The sequence below is a fragment of the Bolinopsis microptera genome, chromosome 6, assembly GCF_026151205.1.
Source record: "Bolinopsis microptera isolate Bmic1 chromosome 6, MBARI_Bmic_1.0, whole genome shotgun sequence".
NCBI lineage: Eukaryota > Metazoa > Ctenophora > Tentaculata > Lobata > Bolinopsidae > Bolinopsis > Bolinopsis microptera.
This window is the reverse complement of record NC_087077.1, coordinates 7,815,262-7,830,181: the sequence shown is the minus strand read 5'-3', so window position 1 is coordinate 7,830,181 and position 14,920 is coordinate 7,815,262. Positions and strand designations below refer to the sequence as shown.

Genomic DNA, 14,920 nt, shown 5'->3' with positions numbered 1-14,920 from the left:
ATATTCTCTGATTTACCAGGGCGAAAGTTAGAGAGTTTATCGTAGGGGTTATTTGAGATTTGTTGTCAAGTGTTGCGTAATTACAACTTCAATAAACTTCAGTGATAATAATTAAACTCGAGAAAAATGTATCAAACTCAGATAAACTCAAAAAAAAGTCGTCCGACTAAAAAACTATTATTAGAAAAATTTGCATGATTAGATATTATCATTTTTAAAAAAGCATCACATACTCTTATCTACGCTCGCTTAAAAAAGCTTCCTCATTCCTTTAAAATTTCTTTAAGATCGTGAAACGAGCTGCAATTTCACAATAATACGCCCTATCGTGTGTTCTCGATGCTCAATAAATAGAACACCTGCGCTGAAGTCTACGGTGAAAATGTAGAGAAGTATTGGAATAGGACCTAAGAACTTGTCAAAGTATGGCCTTCTCGTATTACTACCAGGTCATTGTCAAATTGGAAACGGAGAACATTAAAGTGGACTGATTAAAATCACACTTATAAGTTATAATAGCCTATGTGCGGTAATTAAAGATTTTCTGACTTTGGTAAAGTGCAATTCTGGTGAGACGCGATATTCGAATAAAATGGTTTTAATATTACCATCATTTGTCTCGCTCGGCTGCTTTTTGGTTAAAATTTAATTTTAAAATACATTATTATTAAATGTAGCTGTGTAAATGCTGATTTCAGACGGTCGGAACCCTCCTATAATCACAAACTCATAATTAAAAAGTGACAGGTAATATAAAGTCAAATCTCAAGAAATAACCTGTAAACGTTGTAACTATCATACATCTTATTTCTTTATTTTCAGTGATCACGTCTGAACATTTCGACACCCCTAAATTCTAGCCTAATATAATACAAATTTGCAACATCTCATTTATTGTCCTTCATTCTAAATGTTCTGGAAAATATGAGTGATACAACAGGTCGTAAGTACCAATAACGTTCATGGATCAACCCTTCACTCTTCACCAATAGATACCAGATAGAGATACTGCTGAGAAAGAAGATATTCTTTTCAGAGGTTCGCTGAATAAGCATTAGGTAAGAAAGGCACGTGCACTGAGCCGTGTAGCAACTGTCCATATCTATTATCTGTATATCGGAAGTACACTGCTAAGGTACATTGTACACTGCACTGTACATTGTACACTACTCACAGTTCGCACTGGGACTCCACCCACTACAAACTCTGGGTGAACTTGAAGTACCGATTATTTCACACCAACTGCACCGTATTGCACCGTATTGCACAACAGCGTACTGCATCACACAATAGTTCAGCGTATTGCACATTATTCCACAATTTTGCACTATAATACACTGCATTGCACCTCAGTAGAATACAATTAAACAGCTCGTGAGTCGTGGTGCCGGTGTATTAAAGTATCGACATTAAAGGTGTTTGTTAGGTTTATTGTCCTTAGATGTATTCAATGGGTTATTCAATACTGATATTATGATGGTTATCATTTAACCATATATATATTTCTGTGAATTCGATGACAGTGATATTTGATATCATAATTCATGTAACCATAATATAAGGACACGTTTTTTTTTAAGTGTGGTGAAAATGACTTTGAGTGCCATGACACTTTTGACAATGAAAGTAAAATGACTAGTAACTAGAAAGTGTTGCACAGAAATGCCTTCAATCTTAACTGCCCCTGTAAGGAAAATCCATTAGTTAGTTAATATGTCATAATATAGTACCAAGGTAGTGCCAGTTTTCAGCATTTTGGACTATAATGTTTAAAACGCCCGTAAAAAACTGAATTTTGCGACTTTTCTGTTCAAAATTCAGATTATGTCTCAGAATTATTCAAAGAATATTTGGATTGGGGTAGGAATACTTGAACTGTGCTCAAAATAAGCAAAAAGTCATTTGTTTGGTAAAATTTTTAGTTTGGTTGAAGGGGTTGTACAAGGCCCATACTTTCGATCAGCTTGTGAATGAACTGTAACAACTTTCAAGAAACGTTGGTCTGTAATAATGTAACCTAGGAAAAACCTATTGTGTGCCTGTATTCAGTAAAAATTCACTCACAAAATTACAATTGAGTTTTTTTTACATTGCAGTAGCTAGACAGCAACAAATTAGAACGTTTTTCAATCATACTGTCGAGATTAAGTCTGCTCAACAGCATTCTGTTCGAAAATCAACTTAAGAGTGTGTCAGTTTTCAGTAAAAAGTCATTTTTAGGTCAAATTCATCACGATTAAAAATTCGAAAGAAATGACTCTTTGCTGAATATTGGCACTATACAATTGATGTCTGACAGCATAAGCAGGTTCATCAAGATGATTCTTTACAAAATCTAACGATATTGTGTGTTCTAATTCAGCAAAAAGTCATTTTATAAATAATATTTTTAGCTTAAAATCTTCATAGAAATGACTTTTTGCTGATTATTGAATATTGGCACGATAAAGTAGATTTCTGACAACAATATCATGTTCATCATGGAAATTTGGGACATACTATTGATGTTTGAAGTTCATTGTGCCAGTTTTAAGTTAGTTATAGCAGGTTATCACAACACTGCTTACAAAGCACAAATTTTATGTGATTTACCATTGGTATATGCCTAGAAAAAGAAGTCATTTTAAGCTGAATAATGGCACACAGTGCAACAAAATTGTGCCACATTAAACAAAAAAGGCACACCGCTCCCTCAAACAATATTCTGAACTAAAAGGAGTGCCATTTAGCAGTAAGAATGACTATTTCTGTCAAATAAGTCACTTTTTACTGATTTTCAGGACACATTTGTTGTTTAAATTTTCAGGATATACCTAAACTAAGATTCGTATCTGCAAGATAAACAATTTGGTGGTTTGAGATGATTAATAATGCTGATATTGACTTACAATAGTTGGTAATTCCCACGCTGGCTGCAGCAGTCACTACAGCTGATTAGTGGCACTCTAATATTATTATCTGTTTTTGACCCCTTTATGAACGCATTACTTTTCGAAATAGATGCTTAAACTAACATTTGTACACCCATGGATCAAGAAATAGACAATTTTTGTCTTTTTACATCATTTATCTATATGACTGATATGCTGAATTTGGGCACTCGGGACATAATTGAGTGTAAGCAGTACAGAGTTCAAGCCGTCTTTTAACTGATTAATGGCACCTTCAATCTAAAAGTCAATAAGGTGACTGAAAAAGAGAACTGAAATTTCGATACTTATTTCATCAATTAAAAAAAGATAAATTTCAAGCTGATACATGTGTGACTTTTTGCTGATGGCTCGCACATAGACATGTAAGAATAAGTTTAAAGACACAACCAAACATTATCTTATCCAGAAAATAGCACAGTCACGCCTTGATCTTTTTAATATTTTGACAAGAACCATCAATAGAGTAGTCGTATTCAGATATAAAAATGACTTTTTGCTGGATTCTGTCACTTACTGGAATTGCTAATAATGACTAAAATGCTGAAAACAGTTACTCGCTCCAATCTACTAGTGTTATGTGAACAATATTTGAGCAAAATATGGCAAAATCAATGGAATTAGTCAATTGGAGGTTAAAATGGTTTGCTGATTTTTGGCACTCAGTTTAATTGCTCATAAGTCATATTCTGCTTGAGCCTGGCACTTCGTTTTTTCAAATCACAACTGCTGAATATTTTCACTTCATCCTATGTACAAATGTATGGTTGCACTTTAAAAAGCATTGCGACTTTTTCCTCATTTTGTGCACTCTACTTTGAAAAAGGTGAAATCAGCAACTCACCACACTTAAAAAAAACGTGTCCATAAATAATAGGCTATATGAATATAACATAATATTATAATGCTTCAATAAACATTATAATATCGTTTATGCTTGACCGATGGCTTGATAACACAACTTATTTTTGCCAATGTGATTGCTCTGCTAACCTATATTATGTTTAGCGCCGGTAGGCTGTTACGCTTATCATTCTATCACAGTACACTTCAATTCTTTCGATGTATTGGTCTTATTATCAATGCCATTAAGAACTTAATAATATTGAAGTTACACACTGACTCTACGGTGATGAACGTTAAACATCGAGCCTTCAAGACACGAATTTACCAGTTTTAGCACAGAAACCCGCTTATAATAAAAGCCCACATAAGATGAAGATCCGTTTGTCGTATTATAGAGGTCAAACTATTGAAGTTTGTCTGAACCAAAACGTCGTCTATCTGAATATCATAGCGAAACATCTTACATCACACGCTTCCTCTGAATAAAAGGTTGAATAAATATAAAAAATTAAGCGCTATAAAGATAATGTTATAACAACGAAACTTAGTAAAACTCACATCAAAGGTAAAAGGAAAAGCCCGCTCGGATCCTAGCTTTTTGAGGAGTTTCCCTTGTATTTTAGTGGTACACGAGGCAACTCCTTTCACTGGGTATACTTGCATTGCGTCCTGAAAAATATAGAGATGTTAACATAAAATAAAGATCAAGTAATTATACCATTCCGGAAGGAGCACACTGTGCAGGTTTATGTGTATAATAGTGATATTATATTTATTATGATAGTTGATAATTATTTATTATATAGCACGCAGTAATATAGCAGTGATAATGTAATATAACAATAGCACAAGTGTGTTGTTGTGTACTTTAACAAGTAGTGGCTGACGCAGGAGTGTTTACTAATTAAATTAGTACCCATACTTTTCGCGTTATTAAAACTTCTATTTTATTTAACTACTAAATTCATGCTGAAGATCCAAATGTTATAATTGGTGATTATAAGCCTAAACACTAAACAGTCTTGAGCTTGTATCTCACATTATATACATATTATATAAATTATATGCAAGGAGAAGCCACTGTGTAACTACTTTGTTGTGCTAGATGATTTGTAAATTATTCACTTATTAGATGTACATAATTGTGATTGAACGATGATTCGACCATGGTCATACATTGTTAAAGTAGGTCTTGTGTAATGATTCGACCCTGGTCATACATTGTTAAAGTACGTCTTGTGTAATGATTCGACCCTGGTCATACATTGTTAAAGTACGTATTGTGTAATGATTCGACCCTGGTCATACATTGTTAAAGTACGTCTTGTGTAATGAAGGAGATTGTCGAATTCCAAATATAAGTGACATAACGGCGGAGTTAGATAGACCACGGTCTGATGAAAATAGATCATTGAATCCACATCACAGCTCTGTGGTGTATAGTCTACAGTTAACTGTTTAGTGTAGACTACAGTGTAGTCTACACCACACCACTCCCAATTATACAGCAAGTATGTACAAGAAAGACCCAAGTAACAATGACTGTGTGTACACCATGGCCTAGGTCCGTTTATTCACATTTACAGACGACTGACGAGGGCTGTGCAGTAAATATAAGGGTGGGTTGTTAGCTCGCCCCACTGCCTCACTCTCCCTGGCCTGTTTCTCCTTAATTTCTCCTTAATTTCTTCTTATTTTCTCCAAATTAATATGGGGCTGTAGATAACCAGCTTATAAATCTTTTAAATTTAACTATTCAATATTCGTCATCTTATCTTACATTTCAATTAAATTATGTGGTATTTAGCGAGGTAATCGGGTGATTGATATTTGTAACGTCAAAATATTAAGAGCACACGAGGGTCAAAGTAAATATTGCTACTTGGGTGGGTGAGATTGGATTTATATTAAGGACCAGTAAGTGTCGTAATTTGGAGCATTTTACAGAAGTCACATTTGAAGTTAAGGTTCGATTCTGTAAGCTCTTTGAATAACTCCGACTCAAGCAATGGGTCCACATTTTCTGAACACTTCCAAGTACCAAGACGTGTCCGCAGTTAAAATCTGTAAAACGTTGACGGGGAAAATTGCACGTTTTTGCACAACTTTCTTCATGCAATATACGTGTAACTGAGTCTTAAATAAAGAATAAAAAAGGAATATTTTAAAAAGGTTGCTGTTGAATGACAGATTCCATCAGCTTTTGGAACTGTTGATTGTTTATTATTCTCGAGTGCAAACGTGGACAATGGAGTGGTGGTACCAAATGGGGGGGATGCAACGTCAATTAATGTCAATTAATGTCAATTAATGTCAATTAATGTCAATTAATGTCAATTAATGTCAATTAATGTCAATTAATGTCAATGTCAGTTTTGCAAAATTTTGGAATACTGACATTAATTGACACGATATTTTTCGACCAGAGATTATGTAGTTCTACCATATTTTTAGCACTTTAGAACGTTTATATCATCAATTTATTCACTACTATCACATATGGAAATGTGAAATGTGAAAAAAATTCAGATCACTAAACAATAAACCTAAAATAATACGGTTTTCCAAAATTTAATTTTCTTAAATGGGCGTGGCCATCCAAGGGCGTGGTTCTCAACATCATCAGAACATAAAACCCACATTAAACGAAACACCTTCATGACATTTATATTTGAATAACGAATCTTAAACAGCTAACATTACTCCTTCATACTAAAAAAGCCGATTCTAGATATTTTACCTGTATAAGAAACCAATAAAATATGGGCGTGGCCGGCGCGGTGGGGACCGAAGATGGAAGAGTTGGAAGCTGAAATTTTTTTGGTGGTCTTTGAACCTAAGGATCAACAGATAAGAACATACTCATAATTATGCAAGGACATTTTGTTTTTTTGAACCGGTCTAACTTACATAGGTCATAGACGTGAATATCTTGAATATTTATCGAATAATGATAATCTCAAATTTCAAGACAAATTAATGTCAATTAATGTCAAATAATGTCAAATAATGTCAATTAATGTCAATTAATGTCAATTAATGTCAATGTCAGTTTGGGGTTTTTATGGAATACTGACATTAATTGACGTTGCATCCCCCCCTACCAAATATTCTGCAATGCCGGCTAGATCCTACAAGAATGTTCTAGGCCCATAATGTGATAATGGAAATATTTTAATAAATGTAAAGATATTGGTCCAGTAAACGGAGCTGGCTAAACATCCTTGGTATTTGTTGCAAATAGTTTACCTGGTAGCGTTAAACAACATGATCTCACATAACCTGTTATAATTCATACAATGAATTAAATGATAGAAATATGTTTCTTTGTTATATTAATGACTTCAATTATCTAAGAAATGTGGTTTTTGATAAGGCACACTGGTGATCGTAACGTTATATTCTCATCGAGAAAGATGAAATAAGGGTGTTGTGTTTTATAGACCATGTTTGTTGTTTGGGGACCGGTTTTTGGTACACCGGCCAATGTTTACAAAATCATATGATACATAACAATATAATTCTGTTACTTATCATAAAATGACCAACCAGACCAAGAAGCAACTGCGGCAGTATCCAAGTAGCCCGACATGTGTTCCCAATCAGGTGTGTTAGGGTTATGGTTAGGGTTAACCCTACCCCTAACCCTGTTCGAAACACCTGTTCGGGAACACATGTCGGGCTACTTGGATACTGCCGCAACTACCCCATAAAGTTGCAAACAATAGCTTGAGTAACATAATTCTCTCTTAGAATATAGATATTAATATTGAACAGAGGGACTATTTCAACAAAATCATCTGCTTTTTTGGACCTAACAAAGGAATTTCTGAGTATAGGTCATAGGAAAATCTGAGATTAGCTGGGGCCGGGGGGGGGGGGGGTCCAGCGCCAAGAGTCGTCGCTTAATCCATTATTTAACGTTTAGGGTAACATTAGTCCATTTAAAGTACTCGTATAAACGTTTCAAATGTGCAACAAAATGTTGATAATTTTATAAATGTCCACCAAAAATCATTTCTCCGAAAATTGGATCGACGATAATATTACATGTTATAATGTATAATATCATAATATATATAAATATGTCACCTAAGGAGTAAGGAAAGTGTTATAGTGTTTTAAAATATGCGTTATATAAATACCTACTCAAAATATTTTCAATCCTACAACCACATTCCTTTAAAAAAACTTCCAACAATTCAACACATCCACAGTCCACACTCTGTCGATTAACCTGATTTTATGCTACTTTGATGTTGAAACCTAAGGGGGTATACCAAATGGCATGATGTTGTTACGAGTCAATCGTTTCAAAAACGAGTAATGTTTTACATATTATACAGGTATTCAAGGAAATTGAGTTCTTTCCTCTTTGAAAGACACTATTTCACCCTGAATATTGCCAATTACGGTCACGTCAGTTTTATTCTAGCTAGAAGTTGACAGCCGAATAATCTGGATTACGTTATATTGAGTAAACATTGTCTGGGATTTTACTGCCAGTCTCAAACCAATCAGTCAATCGGATATAATATAACTTGGGTGACTTAATTCTAGATCCCGGAAAGGTAAGCTAAAAGTTTACACATCAACTCAGGGCAGCAGGGTATTTGTGTTTGAGACACGTCTCCAGTCTCGTATTGGGAAATTATTCAACTCCGACCTCCAGCTCTGTAGTTCCACACAGTACCTGGGTGTTTAAAGGCGGCAGTGTATTTCAAGGGTTAAAGCCTCTTAGCACCCTCCAACACCAATAACCCGGAAAAATTAGGCTCTCTTTATTCCACTTAACACCTTTGATTAAGTACCTCCAAACACGCTGTCACATACATTTTGTCAGAAAATGCGGGAGCTTTTCATTATGTTTGAACTTTGACTTGAATTTTTGCGAAGTCACACCGTGGGGATTGTAGAAGGAGACATCGTCAGATCCAACCTCAATTAAATATGGAAACTTAAACCATATTATATATGATCAAAGTAAATGCAGCAGACATGACACGACAACTTGATTAATTGAATGATCGGTTCCGGTTCCGTTATTTAAACTGTTTTATTGGATTATTTATCAAGTTGAAGCTAAAGGTTCAAAACGAGACAACTTGATTTGACAAGGCATCAATTAAATTTAAAGTATTTTAATATATTTCATAATATTATGGTCAACTGCTTAACTGGATGGTCAATATGGTATCCAGTTCCAAAACTGGCATGAATTCTGAATAATAATTCTCAATGATTAATCGTGCCCGAGAATAATATTTTAGACTAGACTTCACTCCAAACCCCAAAATGGGAGATTCCTGATGAATATCAGGCTTTCTTTATCGTTTATCGAAAGCTAATTCTAAAGAAATTACGAGGATAATATACTTATAAGTATGTATACTTATCTAAGAACGTATGTAAACATACGTTCTATTCGAAGTTATTTTAATTTTTAAATGTAATTCATCCAAATTATATGTAACATATCCAATATTATATTACCATCCATCTAACTAAAATAATTTCCAGAAACCCTGGAGTTCAAGTTGTAATTCGTCAGAAACTTTTGAAATTTCCTCAGAGACCGGACAGTAAACCAGAAAGAGTAGAGTTACCTAACTAGTTAATAACTTTGATAAGTTTCAAGGTAAGTTCATATAATCACCTGTAACATAGCAGGGTTTTCGGTTTCACATCTACAAATTACACTTATAACACATCTGGTCACCCGTGATCAGGACACAGCTCAGTTAATTAAGTGTGCAGATGAAAGTGTAAGTTTTCAAAAAAGAACATCAAGTTTTCATATCAATTAAAGATTCCTCCAAATTGTCCTGACTCCTGACTACGTAGCCAAACTTTTCGGGCGTGTTGTAACTTTGATCTCAATGGATGAGGTCATTCCCTTCAGTTAATCAAACTTATATTATTACAATTTAAAGATTAAATTTTGGAGCTAACTGGTGTTCGTACTATAGCGGCACACAAAGACGTGTCCAAGTTGTGCAATCGAGGAACACAAAACCGCTGCAGAGTTAGAAGACTTCGCAAAACAATTATCTTTGGAAGACGTTCTATAAAACACAGTACGTCACTGGGGCGCGGACTCTTAGGAGTTGAGACTCTAGGAGTTGAGACTCTAGGAGTTGAGACTCTAGGAGTTGAGACTCTAGGAGTTGAGACTCTAGGAGTTGAGACTCTAGGAGTTGAGACTCTAGGAGTTGAGACTCTAGGAGTTGAGACTCTAGGAGTTGAGACTCTAGGAGTTGAGACTCTAGGAGTTGAGACTCTAGGAGTTGAGACTCTAGGAGTTGAGACTCTAGGAGTTGAGACTCTAGGAGTTGAGACTCTAGGAGTTGAGACTCTAGGAGTTGAGACTCTAGGAGTTGAGACTCTAGGAGTTGAGACTCTAGGAGTTGAGACTCTAGGAGTTGAGACTCTAGGAGTTGAGACTCTAGGAGTTGAGACTCTAGGAGTTGAGACTCTAGGAGTTGAGACTCTAGGAGTTGAGACTCTAGGAGTTGAGACTCTAGGAGTTGAGACTCTAGGAGTTGAGACTCTAGGAGTTGAGACTCTAGGAGTTGAGACTCTAGGAGTTGAGACTCTAGGAGTTGAGACTCTAGGAGTTGAGACTCTAGGAGTTGAGACTCTAGGAGTTGAGACTCTAGGACTTCAGACTCTAGGAGTTGAGACTCTAGGAGTTAAGACTCTAGGAGTTGAGACTCTAGAAGTTGAGACTCTAGGAGTTGAGACTCTAGGAGTTGAGACTCTAGGAATTGAGACTCTAGGAGGTGAGACTCTAGGAGGTTAGACTCTAGGAGGTGAGACTCTAGGAGGTTAGACTCTAGGAGGTTAGACTCCTAAGCATGAGTCTCTAGGGAGCGCCCTACAAAAGAGGACTCTAAGGCGTGGACACGTCACACGTGTAAAAACAGGACTCTAAGGCGGCGTCAAAACATTCTCATACTTTCGATTGATAAACGGGTAACCATGCTAATCTGCCTAAGAACCTGCCAATAAAACGGCCGTGAGCTTTATCACAGTGAAAAGATCCAGAAGATCTGGATCTGAAGAAGTGATATAATCAGTATTATTAGTCAGCAGTGGACTGGTATTCCAGTAATGTGGCTGTCAACACTGTAGTATTGTACTCTTCGTACTGTACACTGTGGAATGCGTGTGTACATGCTTTTGGACATTGGTTTTCTTTTCAGTGCATTGCTTTATATTTACCAGGGAGAGGTTTAATAAGGTTTATTGTGTGGTCGAAGTGGTTTGAGGCTGGATAATGGATATGAATAGTGTAGTTCTGACTTCTAGACTGGAAACTCTGGTTGCAGGTGGTCACTGGTCACGGATCCAACTACGTAGTCACGGACCCCACTCCTGAGCATCACGGATGCTCTGTCTATCGACTCAGTTCGACGCGAATTTAATAGACCTACTGTTTATTTTAATCTCTTGAGTCTTTACACCACTTTAGGGTTAGACGGATTACTGACGGGTCCCTGGTAGTTGACCTAATACGGAACTTTTCGCACCATATGCCCCTATTCGTACTATTAGATTTGTGTACTTGGTACCGCTGTGTAGACTGAGATAAGATCGACATGCCCACAAACATGGTTAGGGTCAAACGTTATTCATGATGTAAAATCGGAAAGAAGAATTATTTTTAAAAGTCAGGAAGAACACACAGAGAACAATGTTTCTTCCAGAACATGTTCTCAGAACGTTCATTATACTTACTATCAGCTGATGGCAAGTTGTTAATGCAGCGACTTTCAATATTATCGATATTTAATTAAAAAAGCGATTAAGTGAGTGAATTTTGGCAAATGGACAAATCATCAGGGGGCCAGCTCCAGGGCCCTCAACAGATTGAGATTGAGACACGTTAGACAAGTAAATAGTTATAGTTGGAATTAGATGATATTATAATTTGCAGTAATTTTAGCTTTAAATACACACAAAGTGAACTGGAATCTAATGTTGTAAAGTTACAATATTTAATACTCTTATATGTTTCAATTATGCGCATGACCATCTCAACTAGCCCCAGTCATCCTGCCTATCTAATCGCAAAAACTTCTATGAGGGAAATATTCTGGGCATTCTAGATTTATAAATCTTGAATTGTCAGGAAATTCAGCGTAAGACATTAACTTTGTAAGTTATTTGTCGTGTTAAACTTAACAATATATACTAAGCTGTTGAATAATCCAACCTGAGAGTGACTACAGGCTGCAAACTTGGCGAATTGTTCAGCTTAATTTCGGTGTTTTGTGTCTCAAAGTTGCCGCAGATAAAAAAAATGCAACGTAGGCAGGTGCGGAATCGAAACCGGTTTTAAACTTCAACTCACTTACACCACCCGAAACTGTTAAATATTCTCATTTTAACGGGACATATCATAATATGTAAACATGCGATGATGCGATGCATGTACTATGTATCAATATCATAGGACATAGACGAGTATCTTAAACTCGTCCTCAGCCTGCCATTGGTCAGATCTTTCATGATGTTTTACAGGCTCTCGTGATGTAATTAACCAAGACTTCAAGCCTTGTAACTACAATGTACATTATTATTAACTATACTACAACAAATTCATGATCTAGATGTAGACAAATGACCACAGAAGAACGGCATGTTTTTTGTCACCTGGGTTCTAGACTTTAGAGAGTGGAGCTATATCAACTGGTGATAACCATTAGTTTGTCAGTGTAGTACACTGTACACGTTTATACATATTATATAATACAGTGGCATACTGGCATACAGTGGATAGTGCAAACTGTCAAGTGTACGTGACGTTTTACTCTAGATAATACTGTCAAGTGAAGTTGTCCTGTTAAATAGTTGTCCTTTATTTGGATGTGTGCCAATTAAAATGTAAGGAAGATGTTGTACGTGTTCCTTATCAACATGAGTATGAGAAGATGGACATGACACAAAGAAGCCATTGTCCGGACAGTGGCATACTAGCATAGCCCTGCTGTCATGTCAAGTCTAAGATTTTCATTATCTTGATTTCCAACTACATACTTCTAGCAATAAATTCTACGTTCGTGGTATAATATCACGATCTTTTATTTCGCCTTTCGGTATCTTTAGAATTTTCAAATTAAATGCAAATTTAATGCAAAGTAGTGTAGTTACATATAAGTAGTGTAGTTATATATAAGTATAGTGGAGAGACACGTACAATCGTACAGAGAAATTAATCCCTGGTCCCTGTACTTTGTTATTTATTATATAATATCAATATTTAGATAAGATCCTGCCCTTACAAGATACTGGTTATTATACCTAGTAACGATTAATAACCACGTCTCCAACCACGTGTTAGCGCGTGTGTGTGTGCTGCAGTGGTGGGTACATGGTGGGACGTAACAATGAAATGGTGGACACGTGACCAATTAACTTGATTAATTACAAAGCAGAGCCAATATCTGCAAGAGCTTATATAGAATCCCATTATCTAGACGTTACAAGGTGGTTGTAGCAGTGGTTTTGCGAGATCACGCGCGTATGAAATTGTGATATATAGGATGGTCATTGGTGATAAGGCATGAATATTAAATGATAAAGCGTACAGATAAATTAATGATAAAGCATAGATGAATGATGAAGACGGCTAGATGAAGTTCACAAGTCGTTGTAGAAATGTCGCATCTATTCGAATGTGTGACGAGGTTGCGTAGTCATGAGTGCGGTGGACAACTTGTTAAATAACAGATGTTCAAAGAGGGAATCACATGAATTCATAAATAATAATAATAAGTAGAACCTAAAGCCTGGAAGCCTGGAGCCTGCACCTCTTGTTGTGTGATTGGTTTATCAGGGGGTCACGTGGTGTTAACACTGTGACCTAATTGGTTAGTTTCACCAACTCCTAGCACTCTTAATTTCTGAAGGTAGAGGCTAAAGACAATGTCCGCAGCAATGTTATGCACATTTCGCGTTTGCTTCCACCTCACTTTCGCGTGATAAATTGCAATTACAAAGAGCGAAGCTGCATGAGGTTGCATATGTACGATAATTGTATAATTACTTAATAATTGCATAATTAATTTATAATTACATAATATGTGCGCACTCATTCTCTTAGCTACCCCGGCCCTTTGACCAATGACCAGCTAACATATTGTGTCATTGCATGACTACATCAACATTAAAAAGTAAAATAATATACATTTTATAATTACCCCTTATAAAAGGACCAGCCGGTTAGAGTGATTTTCAGACGAATTATTTTCGGTGGCGTTACCGAAATTTCCGCCATTTATAATTTAAAAACCAGATCGTTTGTAACGTTCTAGTAAGGTTCCATGCGTCCTGTTAAAATCTAAAAAGTCGGCGATAAAGCAGATTTAAGATAACTTGAGTTACTAGACTACGTGACTACGTGACGTTATTATCTTCACTAAAACAGTCGTGTTCACACTGTATCCTTGATTAGTAAACCTAAAGACGGATTGAACAATAAATATCAAGGAAAATTACAAGGCCAGAAACCAGTCTTATCCTTAGTCAGGTAAACATTTAGAGGGAACCAGATTGTTAAAAAAATATTCCGATGGTCTAATTTTTAAGAATGATTTACCGAACAGTGAGAAAAGTTCACTTTTACTTTCACATCAGCTGTAAAATAAAAAGATTTTCTACTTTTCTACTTTTCACTTGTATATCTTTATACATCAAGATATATCCAAACTATTGTGTAGTAGATTCGGTAGATATAACATTATTCTGTATATAAAATAATAACACCAGTTGCAGTATATATTAGATACATTTACAAAAAACCCTAGCATGTATAAAAACGCAGACATAACATGTCCACAAGTTTACACTTTACAGTTACAAGGCTTACACGTAAACTCGTACTACTAGTACTATATATTACAAACACAACTCATCAGCCTCAAATTAATTAAAATGTAACCAAAACAAGTCCATTACAAGACAGGTGCTAGGAAGAGTGTAGATATTTCTTAATGAGTTGATATTCTAAAGGAGTAAATATTCAGGGACGATGACATGGTAAATATTGGTAATATGGACCTTATGTTGTTACTGATGATGGGGAGGGGCTGCACTAAGTTTATTTCGGATTATTGAGGGTAGTGCGATTCTTCAAAGAG

General features: G+C 35.8%; 1 protein-coding gene across 6 annotated transcripts in view; it reads right to left on the bottom strand.

Annotated features, from left to right (window-relative positions):
* The window catches only part of LOC134816900 (casein kinase I-like), a 91,568-nt gene that overhangs the window by 18,250 nt on the left and 58,398 nt on the right, over positions 1-14,920 (bottom strand). For all 6 annotated transcript variants that reach the window (XM_063825906.1, XM_063825907.1, XM_063825908.1 and 3 more), the window contains exon 7: positions 4,335-4,445. In XM_063825906.1, the coding sequence (XP_063681976.1) occupies positions 4,335-4,445 (111 nt within the window). The remainder of the gene's footprint in view (positions 1-4,334; positions 4,446-14,920) is intronic.